The 20,407-nt window shown below is 36.1% G+C and overlaps 1 protein-coding gene across 1 annotated transcript in view; it reads left to right on the top strand.

Annotated features, from left to right (window-relative positions):
* Positions 1–20,407, top strand: part of PLEKHH2 (pleckstrin homology, MyTH4 and FERM domain containing H2) — a 70,336-nt gene that overhangs the window by 686 nt on the left and 49,243 nt on the right. Inside the window, exon 2 of the mRNA XM_063302883.1 lies at positions 19,328–19,390. Within this exon, the coding sequence (XP_063158953.1) occupies positions 19,328–19,390 (63 nt within the window). The remainder of the gene's footprint in view (positions 1–19,327; positions 19,391–20,407) is intronic.

Below are 20,407 nucleotides of genomic sequence, written 5' to 3'. Positions count from 1 at the left end.
CAGAGTAATCATGTACTGAAAGGAGGATCGGATTATCTTCTTCACTGGAGAATAGTGGTTGAACATGCTCCTCTTACTTCCTTTGGAATAGCCAAGCATTAATTGGGATGCACATTTTATAGAAGTTGGGCATGTTGTTTACTAAATCAAGGAGGTTGGAAATATGTGTGGTGAGTCAGTAAATTGGAAGCAGAGAGAGTGCTGATTTGTTGCCCTACTGCAGTACCTGACCACTTTTCCTTTTTGAGGAATCTCAACAAATGCTGATATTGGAGATGGAATATATGCAGATGATTATAAATCTGACTCATCAGCTATGCACATAGCAGGTATAGAGAGTATTAGTGTGTATAAAGACTTTTTTAAGAAGATAAATATAAACATGCAGAACAGATTCTGGCACAAGTAGTTATGCCTACATTTTCAGTATAGCTATAGTAGCATTGTTACATATATTACACTTAAAACGTACCTTATATGTTTGCAAATAATAGCAATATTTCCCTTAAACCTCCTTTTTTATAGAGAAAAGGGCATGAATCTGCAATAACTGTTTTGAGAAAAGTGCCTGGAAAATAGGTATTGCTGTAAGAGAAATGTAAGCTTTAGATTCTAGTAAGAAATAGTATGAAGTTATTCTTGTGAATAAGTGTATACATCAAGACAAAACTGGAAAGAAGAAAGAGAGAGGAAATGAGTAAGAGAGCTGCATGTCAAGCATCAAATGTTTAGCTGCTGAAGGAAAAAGAGAAAATGCACCACCTCCATGTACAGAACTTTGCTGGACTGCCGGTTGAATATTGTTCAGTGTTGGTGATGGCGTAATATCCATTGCTTGAGATGGCAGCCTGGTTTAGGGGGCACGATATGTACGCTATACGCAGCTCTATCCAATGAAAAGTGACACAGAGACTGCCAGAGGAACAGCCAGATTTTTTTCATCTGAAATAATTGCATCACTTGAGCTAATTGTAGGGGTGGTGCTGCAGAGTTGAAATTAGTGGGCAGTGTCGATTTGTAATAAATGTGCTTCTTTTGAAACCATAAGCAGTTTCAAATAGTTTAGTTATTCATGAACAGTTTGGTTATTCATTAGGATTTGTTCATTATATCCTGTTCCACAGAAAGGCTTTTATGTAGCCATTTGAACTGCAATGGTGGTCTATTACTGTTCCCGTCTGATGGGATTACTGGGAAGAATTGCTGCTTAACAATGGGTCATACAAAATCAGCAAAAGATTGCAAAGAAAGTAATAAGGCTTCCTTGTAACTTCAAATCATAGTTCAGACATTTTAAATACTTACTACAAGGCTAGAGAAAACTCACATTGCTGCCCACATACAGATTAAATTTATTTTTAAAAAAGTATGAGAGAATAATGCCTAGCCTTTTGCTGGCTAGTCATTAAATTGAATAAGATGATTAAGGCTGTAAAAGATGCAACTAAGGAAATCCCTTTACATTTTAATCAAAACAAAACTAAATCAGACAGTGTTGGCTTTCAAATAATATTTTTCTTAATTCAGGGCAAACACACATAAGAAAATATTAATTAGACTTTCCTGAAAACAACCATACACATTAAAACAAAATTCTCATGACTTCTCTTTGTTGTTTTTTCTCGTCATCTTTGTGTATAATGTGCAATCTAATTTTTGCACATCATTTCCCAAATGCATTATTTGTGGTGTGAAGGCTTGATTTCTTTGAAAGAAAGATAATATTCTCCATTTATTCATTTACTTCATATATTTATGTGTTGCTTTCCAGGTGAACCTTATTAAACAGTTTAAGAAATAAGTTTTCCTAAATTGTCAGGGATGGATCATGAACATCTGATGGTCTGGAAAGACGTAAAAACTAAGCGAATGCCCTTTATCACAAGCATTCTCTTCTTGTACTTGGCAAATCCTATATTATGCTTCACAGTTTGACACATGAGGTATTTAATAGTACACCATTGCAACCCTGAGAGTGTGGGAACCGGGAGAGACAAAGAAATACAAATAATTGGTTGGGGGCAACTGCATCTTTTTTGTTCCATGTTGCCATATCAGAGCATCCTTGACAAAATTAAATGCAAAGGAAGAGGTTTCTTGAAAATTTAAGCAGAAGTTGTGACTTTTTTAAGTGGGAGAGGTATTAATAGGGATTCAAGGTAGGATTTAGAAAATGGCTTTACTATAACTTATTCAGATTGTTCGTGGAACTCAAATCACTTCATTTTATTACTGTTGAGTTTTCTGCAAAGCATTACAGATAAAAGGAAAACACTACTTAAGGAAATGTCAGGATTGCTTTGTGTAAGCTGGAGCACATGTGGCACTTAGCAATAGAAATATATCATGTGCCTTTTTAATAACACATACTTTGTTACAATTCATTGAATACATACAATACTAAAATGGCAGCACTGTCTTTTATTTTTTTCTATTATTGACAAGAGTAAATAATAATTCAGGTTTGGCTAGCCCAGATGTCTGCCAGATGTTTTGGATCTTCAGCTTTCATCAACCAAATGTAGGATGACCAGTGACAAGGGATTGTGGGAATTTGGCTCCAAAGTTTCTGAGGCATCAGGTTGCTTACCTGGGCTAAGCATTAGAACAGGAAATATGCCAGATTATTTAGAGTTCAAATCTAAAGAAGCATCCCATGAGGGAACATTCAGAAGTTGAAAGCAGACAATACACAGTATGTAGCAAGAATTTTTTTTAACAGTTGTACCTACTTTAGCCACATCATGCATAATTAATAAATTCTACCATGAGGAAAAGTATAATTTATATAAGGGACAAGAGAGGTTATTTATTTTTTTATTTTCTTCAAAACCTCTCCAGATAAGGAGAGGATGGGAGAACACCCACAGGTGTTCCAGACAGCTGCTCCTCACAAGGAGATGGCAGGACAGTGGTCTTCCACAGGTTTGAGCACCAGGAGACAAGGATTAATTATCTTGCTTGCAACTGCAGTGGAGCCTTTTAGACAGTAAGTTCGCAAGCCTCACTTTCTAATCACTTTTGGAAATTGCCTATTCACTGTCTTAAAACTATTAGAGACCTTCAGAACGACAAATTTGAAAAGTTGCCGGGTGAGTTTAGTTTCAACTCTGAACAAAAGAAAAAGTAATTACAAGCTTAAGAAGTTAAAGAATTTGAAATAAACAGCAAAAAGCTAAATAAGATTTCAATCTAAGAAAGTTACAAATGGATTAAGGGTCCAGTTAAATTTGGAATATTGACTTTTACTATAAGATTTTGGAATTAACTATAAAAAATAAATAGCTTCTTGTGGGAACCAGAGTCATTTTGGCTATCTTGGCTCATAACAAAGATAAGCAACTTTGTGATTTTAGAAACTGGAGGAAACTAAAGATTCTAAATAGAAGGGGGAAAAAATACAAGCCAGCTTTTGGTGTCAGTTAACTGGGACTTAAAAAATGATACAAAACATTATAACATTGGAAATATTAAAGAAGATCTGTGAAGAATGGAGCCAGAAATTAGTAGCTACAATATCAACAGTGTCAGTAATGATATCTGATTCTATGGATAGATGATGTCCAAAACATGTCAATGAGGGAATGACAGATGTGGAGCAAATTTTGTCCGACGAGAGAGAAAGTACTGAAGGTAGAACTACAGATGACAGGGCAAGACAGTGATTTGGAAAAGGATACTTTATTGGATATACAAAAGAAACTGGATGAAGTTTTAAAAATTAAAAGGGAAATACAAATGACAAACCAAGAGAATGACCTGGAAAATGTTTTCTTATTGGATCTACAAAAAAGGCTTGTTAAACCTTTGAAGACATCTGTGCGGTGTTACATAGAAGAATTGAAGAGAAATCAAATCCTATGACAATATTTGAATGAACTAAAGATCAAGACTGTTAGAAGTAAAAGGGAAGAATGTAAAGTTAGTTTATTTGATCAAGGTTAAAATAAGACATTTATTTACAAAGTTCTGGCAACCCTTTATGGACTTTTTGCAGATACCAGGAATGAAAAGTTGATGTTTTATGGCTTTGCTTATAGATAAGGGATGACATATGGGACAAAAAAATATCTGTTTGTATCCTTATAGGGGGTGAAGAATTACTAAATTTGTCTGTGCTTGTTGTAGTGAAGGTTGGAAGTCACTTCTTTATATAATTTCTTTCCTTTTTCTTTATCATATTCTTTCTTTTCTCTTTCTTTTTTCTTGCACTTTTTATTTCTTACTATTCTTTTTTTCTTTCTTTAAGTTTAGGTTGTATTAGTTTTTACTATTGTAATCAAAATCCTTAATAAGAAATTATATACACAGTTGAATAAGATTTTAGGTGTTCCTGGAAGAGGATTAGTAGTAGATAAGTACCTAGGAAGAGAATAAGCTCTAGCAATGCTTCTAGTTTTGAGGTGGCATCATCAGAAAGGTTTAATCTGTATACTCTCTTGCAACCTACTTAATATACAGGTAGTCCTCATTTAGTGACTGCTTTGTTTAGTGAGTGTTTGCAGTTACAGTGGTGATGAAAAAGTACTTTGCGACCAATCCTCACATTTATGACCTTTACAGGCCTGTAAAGCAAAGGAAAGCTGGTAAGATCGTAAGCATAGTCACGGTTTCACTTAGCAACCACTTCACTTTACAATAAAATTGCCAGTCCCAAATGTAGTCGCTAAACAAGGACAACCTATATGTCACTGGCCACGCCCTTATAACTGTGTTACCATGACCCTAAAGAAGAAGCCATAGTTTCTGTTAGTATATCAGAATGAGTTGGATTTGGTGAAGCTAGAGATTAGATGCTTCTCAAGTTTTGCACTGTGTACATCTCATATGTATTAAGATAAATTAGAAAATAGCAGAGAAGAATGGCCTTTAGAAACAATTCTTTTAAGGATAGTATTCAGGGATGAAAATAGCTTTCATATGTGACTTTCATGGACTTTGTTTTAAAACTGCCAGTAATATTAATGTTCATCATCTGGGTTGGATATGTAAAGTTTATTTCTCAGTTGATTTTTGTGTAATTTTGTTTAATCGTTTTAGAATAACATTTACTTTAATGACATATGATCTAAATAACAGATATGGATGCAGTCAAAAGGCAACTCAGCATTCCTTCTCCCTCAAACTAACTCTTCATATTTTTCTTCCAGTTTATTTTAGTTAGCATCAAATGATCTTTTCTCACTGAGAACAATTTGGCATTGGAGGAGAACATAGTTTGTTAGGAAATGTGGCAGAAGTGCCATTTTTGAATCTTTAACGAATTATATTTTTAGCACCATCTGAGGAAGAAGGTTTTGAGGTTTACTGTTTGAACAGTATCACTTATTCACTGCATGAAAACTGGAAAAGTGGTGGGTTAAATTGTTATTTCTATCCTTTTAAAGGAGAAGATTTGAAATGGCAGAAGAAAGGCATCTGTTGTAAGGCAGGGGATGAAGGAGGAATGAGAGAATGGACATGTTTATACTATATTGCTAACTATAGGAAAGACTTATGACTAAATTTGGAGAAAAAATCTTTGCTTAATAATTAGCGGGTGTGCTGGAGCAGTTGAACTTTGGCATATTTGTCTCTGCTTTTTGGAAATCTGTTTTGCATCTTTAATACTGCACACACATACTGTTCATAAACATAAATAACTGAACCCACGTGTATTCTGCTGCTTTAGCTGTTAGCGATCAAGTCTTTGTTTGCACCACAACAGCTAAGTGACATCCTGCCCTTATCTAACTAATTCTTTTCCATCAATCTTTAAAGCAATTTAAGGGCATGTTGTAAAAACATGCCATTGGACATTTCTTCAAACTTTATTCTCTCAGAAGTCCTCTTCAGGATCTGTAAATTACTACCCACTTGACTGCCCTTGATTTGTATGGATTTCCAGCCATCAGTTAGGCAGGGAAGTTTATTGGTTTAATCCTTTTGGATCATAAATGATTGATAATAGTCATATGTTTGGTAGTTTGAATTGTAATTATTCTATTGTGAGCAGGGAGATTATTGCAAATCTTAGGAAAACAAATTGGCAAGATTGCTGTAGATCACAATAGACAAATACAAAAAATATTTCCTTCCTTCCTTATTTTGGCTGATTTTATAATATTCTACTGCTTTCTAGTCAAGGAAAAATACATAAAATAGAGCTGTGCAGTGCTTTGGATTTGATTCCAAAAAGGTGCTTTGGAGCATGTGGAAGCATGAATATAGCACCTGTCTGGAACTCTTTAAAGCAGCTGTATCTTTTCCCAGGATTCCATGACAGCTGCAGAGGGTAGCCATGGAGTCCTTGCAGACAGATGCTACATTTGCAATCTTACATGCTTTAAGCATATTTTCCGAAATATTTCTGAACCACTGCACAGCCCTGTATGAAAATACTCTTAATAACTCATTGGCTCAGTTCACATATAATACTAAGAATTGGTTTAGTGCAGTGTGCAGTCAAGAAGATGACTTCTCAGAATTTGATTTGTTTTTACAGAATCCTGGTGGACTATTGCATTGTGGCTTACTGTATAAAGCATTTTGAATATAATCCATATTTTGAATTTGGCTTGCTTTGGAACTGACCAAGATTTATTATAAATCATGATATTGTAGACGGGAGGATAAATTTATATTTAAATTGTTACAGTTTCTGCAAAGATAGGGCTAATTCTCTTATATCTTCCCAGTGCTTTCTTACATTTTAGAGTAGATTTTTAATGTTTGATTTTTTCCTTTATTTTCATAAGATATATCCAATCCAACATCCCATGCCAAAGTTGGTATCTCTGACAATTCTTCTCCTAAACTGACTGACTTGAAAAAGAAAAGAAAAAAGCCTGTCCTCCACCAGATGTTTTCTATTGTGGCCATAGGACTATTTGGTAACTGGAATCAAACAAGTGTTATTACAGTGGCTGAGTTTATACATTGTATTAAGCCATGATTGTCAAATAAGCCGTAGTGGCTGGGTTCATGAATCCTACTGTCATAAAGTATGGTTTATAAATGATAATGACTATGTCAAATGAACCTATTATAATTTGACCTGTACATTTTATCAAAAGAATTAAGTTTTAGCTTTTTTTCTGCTTATAACCAAAATTATGGAATTGCATTGCATTCTTTTAAATCATTAATTAACAATTAAAGTGTTCATATGCAAAGCATCACCATTTCACTGGCTATTTTTTAAAAAATTATATGATAAATGTTTAAGCTTTTTATCTTTATTCAGCTCAAGAAAAAAACAAGGATCAGTTCTGGTACATTTTAGATATTACCAGGTTATATGATCTAAACTGACAAGATGATAATTATAACCTTTAAAAATAAATCAACATTTGCAATAAAATCTGGAATTTTAATCTGGAGAAAGAGTTTAATGGATACACAGCTATAGCCATGAGACTATAAAACTTGGGGAAATGTTTTCCTCACTCAGTGTTACCAGTCATGGATTGCTATTATTATAGACAATTAACTTACCACAAGATAAATGTGACAGCTTTGTCTTAGCTTATATTAGAATAAATGAAGATTTTCATTAGTACAGAATTGAAGTAAGCTTTGATTGAAAAAGTTACCCTGGGGTATGGCTCTTTATTATACTGTACGAAATTCACTTTAGCAGTATCCTTCAGTGAAAGGTATAAAGTTCCAAGATGGGTAAAGGAATTGATCAAGAAACTTTTCCCCGCCTTTGACTGACCCTTCAGATGTATGAAATAAAATTTCTTTGGCATCTCCAGATGCAACCTATCATATTCCATACAATTCCAGATGTAATGCAGCACATTTCAGTACAGCAGAAGATATAGGCAGATGTTATGCAAGCCATCGTTGGCAATTGTCTTGATATTATCTCACTGCCATTATTTCTGGCTACTGGCCAGTACAAGGACATATGCTGTTGCTTACTAAATCAATCACATAAGCTGTGACATGCGGCTCCTATGGATTCAGAGAACACATAAAGCTGCTCATGTCACTATATAAAATGGTTTTGTGTGGGTAAGGTTTCTTCACTATTCCTATGAAGTGTCGTGGTCAAGACGAACTAACAAAATGTATTACTGTTTGAGCAATATGTTTCCAGAAACCTGTTACAGTTGTCTTCTTTTGTCTAACCCTCCCCCATCTTGCTTCTTCTCAAACAAATCTTGTCTAGCGAGAGCCCAGTCAGAACAGTATATTGGTTGTTTACATTTAAAACGTTAACTTGATATTCCAGTGAAACTTTTCTCACGCACCGTATTTTTGCACAGAAAAATACAGATGTGGATTCAGCATTGTGTAATGTAATATAAAGATTTTTTCAGTATCAGGTCACTTATAAAGCCTTTTTATCCAGGATTATTTATTAACAGGATCTGAAGAACATTAGTAAATTCCTAACTCTTGAGAAAGGTACTAAAAGTCTGAATGTGTTCTATGAAAATGAAACAGAACTTATTTTTTTCCTGTGTTTTAAATCAATAAAGGTAATCTGTAACTCTGTTCACACTCAGTGGGAACTAACCACCTTTGAGTACTGTGTACGTTTTTGGATATAACAGTAAATCAAGTTTAATAATTTATGCAATAATATAAGGAATTGTGCAGCAATCTGGACTTTAAGTAAATGTCACTGAGGGTAAATAGGAGGGTGAATATAGCATCTGGCTGCTATTCTTTAAAGCAGCCACATCTTTCCCAGGATCATGTGTTTGCCTACCAGCTGCCATGTGATTCTGAGAAAAGAGATGGTTGGATTGAGTATGTTCATGCAATATTCTACCTATGGTTCACTTAATCAAGGTTTACAGAATAAAACACAATTTACTGGGTTCACACTATAAACCATGGTTTAGAAACCATTGATTGATTTTGTGCTATCAAGTCAGTGTTGTCTCTTAGCAACCACATAGATTTTCTCCATGACAATATGTCCCTAACCTGGTCTTTCAGGCCTTCTAATGGTGCACAAATTGCCATTGTAACTGAGTCCATCCACCTTGCTGCTGGTCATCCTCTTCTTCTCTTTTCTTCCACCTTTCCTAGTATTAGAAACTTCTCCAGAAAGCTAGGTCTTTGCATAATGTGACTGAAGCAGGATAATTTGAGCCTGGTCATTTGTGCCTTGAGTAAGAACTCTGGGTCGATTTGCTCAATGATCCATTAGTTTCTTTTCTTGGCTGTTCACAGTATTCTCAGGATTCTTCTCCAACACCAAAGTTCAAAACTGTCGATACTCTTCCTATCCTGCATCTTCAGAGTCCAACTTTTGCTTCCATTGAGTATCGCAGGGAATACCATTGCTTGTACTATTCTGATCTTCGTAGTTATAGATACATCACAGCATTTGAATATCTTTTCCGAGGCCTTCATGGTTGCTGTACCAAGTACTAGTGTGGGGCGTATTTCTTGACTGCTTGTTCCTTTACTGTTGATGGTTGATCCTAAAAGGTAGAAGCTATCTATCACTTCAAGATCTTCATTATCAATTCTAAGGCTGGTTGTTGTACCTGTTGTCATTAGTTTGGTCTTCTTTATATTTAATTGTAGTCCCATTTTCTCACTATGCTCCTTGACTTTTATTACAAGACCTTGCAGATCCTTTGCATTTTCAGCTATCAGACTAGTGTCATCAGCATAGCACATGTTATTTATGTTTCTTCCTCCAGTTTTAAAACCACACTCATCTTCTTCCAATCTAGCTCCCTTAATATATATTCAGAAGGTGTATGAAAATGTCTCAGAAACCCCACTAATTCACTTGAGTATAAGAGGTGGAGGAGGAAAAGCATAATCAGACTTGCAAGGTTCTATTACTATTGCCCATTTTAATAGAAGTAGTTTTAGTCTTCCACCTAGTTTATTTTTTGGTCTGGTCTACTGTGGAGTTGACAGGAGCATTATATATGCATTATATATGAGCAACTGTACAAAAGGCAGGATATAAATCTAAGAAACAAACAAATCTGCAGTTCCAGGAATGCATATGCAGTTCCAAAAGCATTTGGTAGTTCAGATAATGCACAGGTTTTATTATGTAAGCTTATGAAAAAAGAAACTGATCAACAATGGGAAAATTAGAGAATTCCAAACTGTTACCAAATATACCCATTTCCCCCCACTGCTACTTTCTACATCACTATTTCCAAGATGATTAGGAGGATTATTGTTCAGTAATGGCGCATGTATATTATATTTAGTTTAATAGTCCTTTAAAGTCAGCTAGTCCATCCTTTCTGCTTATGATAATTTTAAAAAGCATAAACTGTTCTGTACAGATGAGAGAATATGAGGGATTTAACTTGGTATCTAAAATCAATAACATAAATATTCTTAAAGGTGAAATACTTTGACTACTAGTATAGAAAATCTTTTTATTCAAATATTTTTATTTGTTTATTCAGACTGAAACTTAATTTTTTCTGTGCCACACTTTCAAATAGTAGCATGTAAATGGCATAAGTTTTGTATACCATTGCTAAAAAGAAAAGTATTATGAATTATTCCCATTCTTAAAGAAAGATTGCAATGGAAAAATAAGTTTATAAGGAGTTCTTAAAAACTTGTGAAGAGATAGAGTTAAAATCAATTTGAATGGAATTCAATAACAATACTTTAGTAGTTTATCCAGTTTTCTTTAATCCAAGCTGTTGCTTGCAAAAGCACTAAAGTTAGCTACTTAAGTTAATTTCTCAAGCAGATAGAGCAAGATACTACCTTTATAGGTAGTCCTCAGTTAATGATACTCATTCAGCAACCGTTTGAAGATACAATGGCACTGAACGAGTGGTTTATGACTGGTCCTCAAAGTTCTGGCCATCCCAGCACCCCTGCGGTCACATGATCATGATCTGGGTGCTTCACAACCAGCTCACACAATGGTTGCCATGTCCCATGGTCATGTGATTGCCACTTGCAACCTTCCCTTTCGGCTTCCCACAAGCAAAGTAAATGGGAAGCCAGCACGGAAGGTCCCAAGTTGATCAGGTAAATCTCCCCCACCCATGCACCCTCTCCCAGCCCCTCTACACTCACACCATTCCTCACCAGCAACCCAGGCACCCTCCCTGAGCCTTGCTGCACTTGCGTCATGCCTCGCTGGCCACCCATGCGCCCTTCCCACACCTTTCCCAAGCCTCACTGCCATCCGCACACCTTCCCCAGGCCTTGCTGCACTAGCATGGTGCCTCCATGGCCACTCACACCCCCTCCGGACACCCTTCCTGAGCTTCATGCTTGCACCATACCTCCCTGGCCACTTGCACACCCTTCCCGAGCTTCACTGTGCTCACACCACGCCACACCTCCCTGGCCACCCGTGCACTCCTGCACTTCCTCTTCCACCCAACAGCAGCCACTTAACTGCCTGCTGGCTTGCTTGCAAGCCACCTGGGACTTTTAACTTCCTGCCAGCTTCCCCACTGTCTTTGGTTGTTAGAAGCTGGCAGGAAGTTGCAAGGAGGTCTTTACTTAATGACTCATGAACCTCGCTTAACAACTGCAACAGGGATTGCAGGTATTGCCATCACTAAGCAATGTGGTCATGTGAGGTCGCACTCTACGACCGCATTGCTTAGTGATGGAAATTCTGCTCCCAATTACTGTCATTATGCAAGAACTATATATGTTCAATGTCAGTTTGTATTGCTACAGACATAGGTTATAACAGAGGCTATATTTACAGGACACTGAATAACACTCAGCCAATCACATTTTAGGCTGACATACTATGTGAAACCTAAATCATTTGGTTAATTTACAATTCCATTCAATTCAATGTGTTGTATATACTCATAAAACTGGGTTAACTGAATAAATTATGGTAACAGTAGCCTTATCAGTTTGTTTATTTGACTAACCTATAGGCCACCTCATTTGACATGGACAATCTAGGTGGCCTCTAGCCATAGGTTATATCATGCAAACATAGTTCCCATGTGTGACATGCCATTGGCAGTTTCTAGAGCAGGTTTTCTCAACCTTAGCAACTTTAAGGTGTGTGGACTTCAACTCCCAGATTTCCCCAGCCAGAATTGAAGTCCACACATCTTAAAGTTGCTGAGGTTGAGAAAACCTGCTCTAAACTATCACCTTTTTGCACTGGATCATCATCACTGATCATCTATTTCATCCTATTTTTCCATTTACTTGCTTGTGTGCTATTCCTCACCTGGCCTTTATTACATATACCTCCTATTCTGCTAAAGAAACAGCATGCCTTTGGTTTGGTTAACAGCAGGATAAAAGAGATCATGGGTGAGACGGAACACCAACAGATAGATTTACTCTATTAACTCCTGAGTTTAGATTGAAGCCTGTTATACCTTTCTATCTCCACACTATTTTTGTAAAATGTAAAACCTTAAAACAATCCTACTATACCTTCCAAAATTTCATTGTAGTTATGCTACCCATAATGGTGCACTATTTTTTAATTTATTGTGTTTATGTTCTGCCGGATTCAACAAAAATAACTCTTGGCAGTTTACTCCATTAAAAAAGAATAAAAACATAATGGCCAATAAAAATGCAAGCAGCTATAAAAGTGGTAAGTGTAATGGTGACTATTTATTCTGCTAAGGCCCACTGGAAGTGCCCCAGTCAGTTCAGAGACATGACTCTAATGAAATTATGATTAAAGCATGCGTACACCAAGAACAGGGATATCTTCAAAAAAATAGGATATAGCATATCAAGGTTGGAAGGAGGAGATAAAGGGATGATTCAACTAATCTCTCAAATTTCAAGCTTTTAAGCATCGAGAAAATTACTCCATCTACCCAGGAATTTTCTACCTTTGTACCATATGAATAGCCTGAACATTATGCCTATAGTCTTAGGAACTGTTCCAGGTAGTATAATGGAAGTAGTTATGTCTCAACAAAGCTTACTTCTAGTGCACTTGGAGCATAATAAACTGGCAAATTTTGCTTTGACAAACTCTCTATTTCTTAGCACTTGTTCCATTTGTTTGTATTACGCTTGCCTAGTTCACACAGTGAAGCCATCAGTACATGATACAACAGGGAGTTTATTCTTCAGCTAGTTTGTTGTACAGCCCAGTGCTGTTTTTGGGCTGAGAATGGGTGACTTGCCAAAGGTCACTTAGCTGGCTAGGACCTAGATGTCCCTACTCCTAACCCAGCACCTTAAACTCTATACAGGTAGTCCTCACTTACCGACTGCTTGTTCAGTAACACTTAGAAGTTATGACGGCACTGAAAAAGGAGATTTACGACTGTTCCTTGAAGTTGTGACTGTTGCAGTGTCCCCACAGTCACATGATCATGATTCAGGCACTTGACAATTGGCACACATTTACAACGTACACAGTGGCCCATGGTCACATGATCACCATTTGAGACCTTCACAGCCAGCTTCCGATAAGCAAAGTCAAAGCAACTTCACAAGTCATGGTCATGTAACATTGCACTTAAGAACTGCTGGTGATTTGCTTAACAACCGCAGCCAGAACTGACAAACAGACATCGTAAGTCAGATGCAGTCATGTGACATTTCACTTTGTGACCACGTCACTTAGCAATGGAGTTGCCAGTCCTAATTGCAGTCAGTAAGTGAAGACTACCTGTCCTTCTATAAAACTCAAGATAAATAAAATGTTTAAGAAAACCTTAAACACTATACGACATTGGCTCTCAGTTTGACAACAATTATATATTGAATAAATATTCAGACAGAAGAAAAGCTTAATCAGAAATCTTTTCCAACTACTTGTTGAAGGATAAATTCTTTCCAGGAAGTTTGGTCTTGCACATAGCTTCAGTAGTTTTCGGGCTAGGTGGAAGGAGTCCATCCTCTGAAGTTTTGCTTTCTTGGTCTCTTCCCAGATTAAATATTTATTTACCCTGGGTTATAAGCAAGCCACTCCATGCATCTGATTAAACTTATTGCTTTAAAAAAACGTTTTTAAAAGGTGCTCCCCAACTCCTGATTTTAAGCAAGCCATAGTGGCACTAAGGCAGCAAATGGAGGACATAGCCCATCATCAGGAAGCTAGAGAACGGTGTACAAGCCTCCAAGGAACACTTGGCAGCTATCTTTCATCTCTTCTATTTCCCAAACACAGCAGAGCATTTACAAAAATAAGATTGAATGTGCTTCCTTCAGCAGTCCTACAGGGCAGATTTCAAAACACAAGAAATGTATCTACCATTGTTGATTAGGAAACAGAAATTGCTGCCCATGTTTTCCTCTAATAAAGCTCTTCTAGAGGTATATTACAAATGCATCACACCTTTCCTGTTGTGTTTTCAGATCAATCAGAGCAATTCTAGGTTTCTGTACTGCTGTCAGACAAAAATGACTTCATTACATATAATGTAGAATTTTGTGTGCCACATGAAGTCTGCCACCTTCATGAATTGGCCATTTGACTGTTAGCTGATCACAATCTAATTTTTTCCTTGTCTGTTTTGAAGTGGTTTTAGATTGTAAATGTGTGTGTTCTCTCTAGTTGAGAAAAACATTTATAGACATAAAAGAACAAGTAATGGAGAATGATAGGAACAAGAGTTTATGTTGTTTAAAATGGAAAATGATTGTGTGGGTGGTTTGGTGACAGAGAAACACAGAGCAAGAATATAAATATAAATCAAGAGAAGAATAAAGATAAAAATTTAATTGGGAAGTAAGTAGAAGCAGAGCAATAAAAAGAAGCCTAAATCATAACATCTGCAGTAATTACACAAGAGGATGAGAAGAAAAAGATGATCAAGAAATACTTAATTAAAAATATGCAGCTTTCCAGATTGGAATTGGATTAGAAATTCAGGTATTTCTAATCAAAAGTGGATACTAACTGATATATAAACAATTTCCATTTAGGGAGGGACATTTGATACCTGTCTCTGGTTATTAACAGCAGGTATTATTTAGCAGTCTGCCAGTTTATTTTTATTTCCCTTTGCGAGAGAGGCCAAAGCCATAGACCACAAATACAGAGTAACTATATTTGTCAGGTGAGTAGGCCAGAACTGGAAAGCTGTTTATAGGTCTGCTTAGGAAGTTAATTACACAACTTAAAGAATAATGCCCAGCAAATACTTTTATTTTATCCCTTAGTTAAGGAGGCATAAAGTACAAAAATACAGAGTGGATTTGAGGTTGAAGGACTTTTATCCACCTGCTGGCATTAAGCTGCTGTAACAGAATCTGCAGAATTTTCCCAACTCTCCTTCTCAGATCCCTTAACAATTTTCAGGCCTGCTTGTTCAGAACCATTAGTCAGTTCCTATGACATGGCAGCTATCCATAATAAAAAATTGTCAGAATTTTTTGGAGGGGACACAGTTTGAGTACTTTATACATTTTATTATTTTTACAGAAGTAGATTTACCTAGGTCTGAGTGTATTCCAAGTATATTTCCAGTCTGCATGAATCATTCTATACAGGCTGCCAGAAAGCTGACTTAAGCAAAGCATACTTTGAGCTCATGCAAAACTACTTAACATATTTACTTGACACAATCACACTTTAATCCTGGGTTTCTTTTATAAACTAGTTGTGGATTATTATCTGACTGTAGAGAGCCAGTTTGGTCTAGTGGTTAAGGTTCTGGGCTAGAAACCAGGAGTCTGTGAGTTCTAGTCCTGCTTTAGGCATGAAAACTGGCTGGGTGGCCTTAGGCACTCTCTCTCAGCCCAACTCAGTGCAATGTAGACTAGCCTCCTCGTGGTGCACCCCAGGCAACGTGACTTGTCACGGCTAAATAGTCTACACATCTGGCTGCTGGACCTCACAAGGATTTCCCAGCAAGAAAAAAAAAGCAGCATGAACCCCAAACTGCTATGCCATACGATTAAAAATAAAATCTAATTGTGTACCTCATTCAGTGTTTTAGCTGGATCCTTCTTTGGATATTTTTCTTTTCTCCACCTTCAACTCTAAATGTGCAGTTTAACTGCATAACTCATTCTCTCTTAAAGAAAGACATGCATTGGAGTGCTTTTTTTTTTCCACAATGAAATTTATTTATTTATTTTCTATCCCACCTTTATTATTTTTATAAATAACTCAAGGCGGCAAACATACCAAATACTCCTTCCTCCTCCTATTTTCCCCACAACAACAACCCTCTAAGGTGAGTTGTGCTGGGATTACATTTGAACCTTGGGTAGGAATGATCAGATAAAAAGCTGAATCATGCTGAGTGTCTGTGAAAATTCTTTTTTTGATATAGGAATTTTATTAGCTTTAAAGTAAAGAGAAAAAACCACAAAAAAGAAAAAAAGACTACAAAAAGAAAAAAAATTAAAAAGGTGTGAAAACACCAGAAAAAAGGAATTTAAATGATTACATAGAGGTGACTTCCAACTTTTAACAACAAGAATATACAGCAATTTCCATAATCAATCCCTTACTCTATATGAGACCAAAATCACATTATTTCCATAAATCATTCCATTAACACATTATAAAAATCACTAAATACATTTGCTCCTTCCAAAAAGAAATATATAAACCTTCTAATCGACTCCCCCCCCAAAGATATATTTAATTATTTCCTTCCTACCACTATTCTATATATTTCTGTCCACTATAATAAAGATCAAACTAAAAAACATAAATTGTCTTTTCTTATAATTAATAATACTGGAATTATAACAATCTTAATTCTATTAAACCTAAAAGAGTATGAAGTCAAAGAAGCCTTAAAAGCAATCCAGATAAACATTCTCAAATCCTTACCCCACTTCAAAATAGACCAAAGCATTCACATATCTTCACAATAAACAAGGCATTTTTCACAGAGATCAAAGAGCCCTTAAAAACTCTGACTTCTCAGCAAAAAACCTCCCATTAAAAAAAACACCTCTTCTTTCCTATAACTTTCCATCAGAAAAACAATTCCATTTATGATTTGCAATTTGATCTGTCCACTTAATACCTTCAGTTGCACAATCTGGTCGTCGTCAGCAAAAGCCTCAACCTCGCTATCAGTAGAAATATTTCTATTGTTGTTGAGTTCCTCAACTTCTTCCACAACATCCCCAGCCAGATGACACATTTTAAAGCTGATATTTTGTACAATATCCCGAATATCTTGCAAAATAGCCTGACAGGAATCGAAAAAGATCTGTTTAAAAGATTGTTTAAGCTCACAATGTAACTCTGAGAAAGTCTGCGTGAAATCTTCCACGTTTCAGGCAGTAGATTATGGCACCCCCTAGATACTTGACTAGTGAAAGTAGGAGTTAATGAGTTACTGGAAAATTCCTGAAAGATGTTGACACAAGTGAAAGTATGCTAACAGGCAGCTCCCAGGGAAAGTGGCAACAGAAAGCTGAAGATTCAAACCAGTAGATTCAATGTGTAGGAAAATATTAAGTTCTTCAGATTCAATACTAAAATAATAGCAGGGAGGCAATTATTTATTCTCAATCCTCCTTAGTATTTGAATGGGAAACAAGCCAAAACTTTAAAAGATTTTTTAAAAATTAATCCCAAAAATAACAATAAGCACCAACAGAGATTGCTTCTCCTTGCTGTAAAAAGCCTCTCTTAAGGTACATAAACATACATACATACATACAGGGTGATTTAGAAATGGGGTGGCTCGACTTAGTGTCCCTTTAAGGCCACAGTGTGGCTTGGAAATGGGTGACATCCCGGCCTCCCGGCAGCTCTTACCAAATTGGTGCAAACACTGTTTAAAACATTTTGGACTCAAGTACATATATTAATCCAGAAGATTTAAAGATTAACATGCAAATGAACCCAGAGGCATTTCTTTTGGGGCTGATGGATAAATAATTGGAAAACAATTGAAAAAATCATATAGAACTGTAGAGAGCATTGTATGCTATGTTGTTGGTTGGCAAACCACGACAGCTGTGCGAGATGCTTATTTACATTGAACCTTCCTTGAACTTCCATAGTGGATAAGGTTGTAGCAAAAACTTTCCTCACAAGGCAACAGGAGCTGTAACCTGAGCTGTGCCAGGAGGCTATCGGGGGTTACATGAGGTATGCATTGCTATTTAGACCAATCAGCCTTCTGCTATGTGAATTACTGTTTTAGTGCACTTGCTTAACTGGGGGAATAATAAAAGAGAGCTTACGGCTTGAATCGGGGCTCTCATCCCAAGAAACTGTGTGTCGTGTATATTCTTCATGAGAGACCACAAGCTCTCATCCCGAGGAAGTTGTGTCTGTGCATTCTTCCTACATTCTTCATGAGACCACAAGCTCTCATCCTGAGAAAACTTGCAGCCTGTGTATCCTTCATGAGAGACCACCACATAGAACTTTGTTTTTATATATGATAACTGCAGTGAGACTTTTATATGCTGAAAGGTGGAAAGACTTGATATTATCTACAATGGAAGAATGGATGGTAAAGTTGATGGAGTTGGCTGAGATGGCAAAATTGACAGCTTTGATTAGAGAAAAGACATTGACTAATTTTATGGTGAATTGGAAACCCCTTTTGAACTTTTTGTGTGAAACAGAAAAGAATGAAATTATGATATACAGATTTGATGATTAACAATATTAGTTGACATTAGGAAAAATGGATGTTATGTTGTAACCTTAGAGTAAGAGTTCAATGTAAGTTTTACTTATATCTGTTGTAAAAGGAGTCAGGAGTTATTCCTTTTTCTGTTTCTGTTTTCTTTTTTTCTGCGCTTCTGTTCTCTTTTTCTTATTAGTTTCTATTAGATTTTACCTGTTTGTTTTAAAATTTAATAAAATTATTGTCAAAAAAAAATCTGAGCTAAGGACCAAGATACAGAAGCATTTCATGATGTAGATCATTTATATATTTATTTATTTTTCAAATTTCTATCACCGCCCATCTCTCCCAAATAGGTGCAGTAAGTGCCAATGTCCTCAAAGATGGTCTCTTTGCACAGTCATTCTGCTGGAGTTTGTCCCAATCCTCACCTACTATTAAATTAAGCAGACATTTTAGTATCATACGTTGCTTGGCTCTCAGCCATACACTTTTTGAAAGGAATCCAACTAATTGTCTCTCCCACTGGAAAGCTTCCATAAATGAAACAGAGAGAGGGACTTTATTAAAAATTAAGCTTGCCCCCTAACAGGAGCCTCCCATTTGCAGAGAAAATTAGGTGGATTCTGCCCTCTGGGTGACTTAATGGGGTCCTTGATTCTTACTTTCATCCACCTCCGTCTATACGATGGGGGCAATAACGCTTTGTATAAGATTGCTTTAAGGATTATTGAGACAATGTATTTTAACATCTTGGACACCTTCTCTCCCCCCTCCCCCATATAATATCTATTCATGATTATTAATGCTTTCATTGATAGCTGTCACAGAAGATTGCATCTCATAATTTTTATGCCTTTGTATAGATGCAGCAACTTGAAAAACAAGTTATTGATGCAGATCGTCAAGCAGAAAAAGCTTTTCAGCAGGTACGGAATATAATATGGAATTATATGTAGTCGCAATGTTCTGAAGCTATATGTATAAATGTGAGATAGATGGATCTTCAAATAGAAAGTATCAGTAATTGCTTTTTCAGGATAGTTTCACAGGAAAATTAAATTTTAAAAAAGATAATATTAACAATGAGCACCATGAACAGTCTTGATTTGCATGGTTTATAATGCCTTTATGGCCTTAGATAGAGGGCTTTACAAATATGCAGGCAATATGTAGATAACTGAGTTTAATCTTCATTTGTATTAGTAGGAATAATCAATTCTCCCATTATTTCCTCACATATTGTAATATATGCTATCTCTATACAAAAGAAGAACATGTTTAAAATTAATCTTCTTTTGATTTTAGAATTAGTTAAGTTCTGTAGCTAAAACTCCCTCTTGATTAATTCATATGATTTTTCTCTAAATTCTTAATAAACTGGCGCAATGAAAGTGTTCATTGAATTCTTTTTCTTCACTCTGTCTTCTATTCATAAAATCTATATGTGATATAAGGAGTTGAAAAAAAAAATTCAAAAGAACACTGGGCCTGATTTTATGGATAGGTGGGGGGAAGTATTTGGTAAAAATTTTTACTTGATAAAAATATTTACAGAACCTTTCTTTACAAAAGGTATTGAAGACCATCCTGATCCAGTCAAGCTTAGCTAACTACAGGGTATCTGCAGGGGAGTCAACATTATCAAAATTGTGGGCACTTTGATACTGTTGATGAAAAGCCTGCCCCTTTTTAACATGTGCTGCACATATGTCCATATATAAAAGGGAACTGAATTAGTGGCAAACATCTAATCAAACAGAAGAGCAAGGGTTAAATTTAGGATTTTGCAAGACATTAGAAAAATGAGGTAGACTGGCTGTACCAGATCTTGGATTATACTATCAAGCCAGTTGTTTGATTTGGATTACAGATTATTTTATATAGCCATACAACTGGATTATCTCTATTTTAAAGGAGCATGACTCCTAGAAGGCTTGCACAAA

Source organism: Candoia aspera, chromosome 1 (genome assembly GCF_035149785.1).
Source record: "Candoia aspera isolate rCanAsp1 chromosome 1, rCanAsp1.hap2, whole genome shotgun sequence".
Lineage (NCBI taxonomy): Eukaryota > Metazoa > Chordata > Lepidosauria > Squamata > Boidae > Candoia > Candoia aspera.
This window is presented reverse-complemented; position numbering and strand designations above follow the sequence as displayed.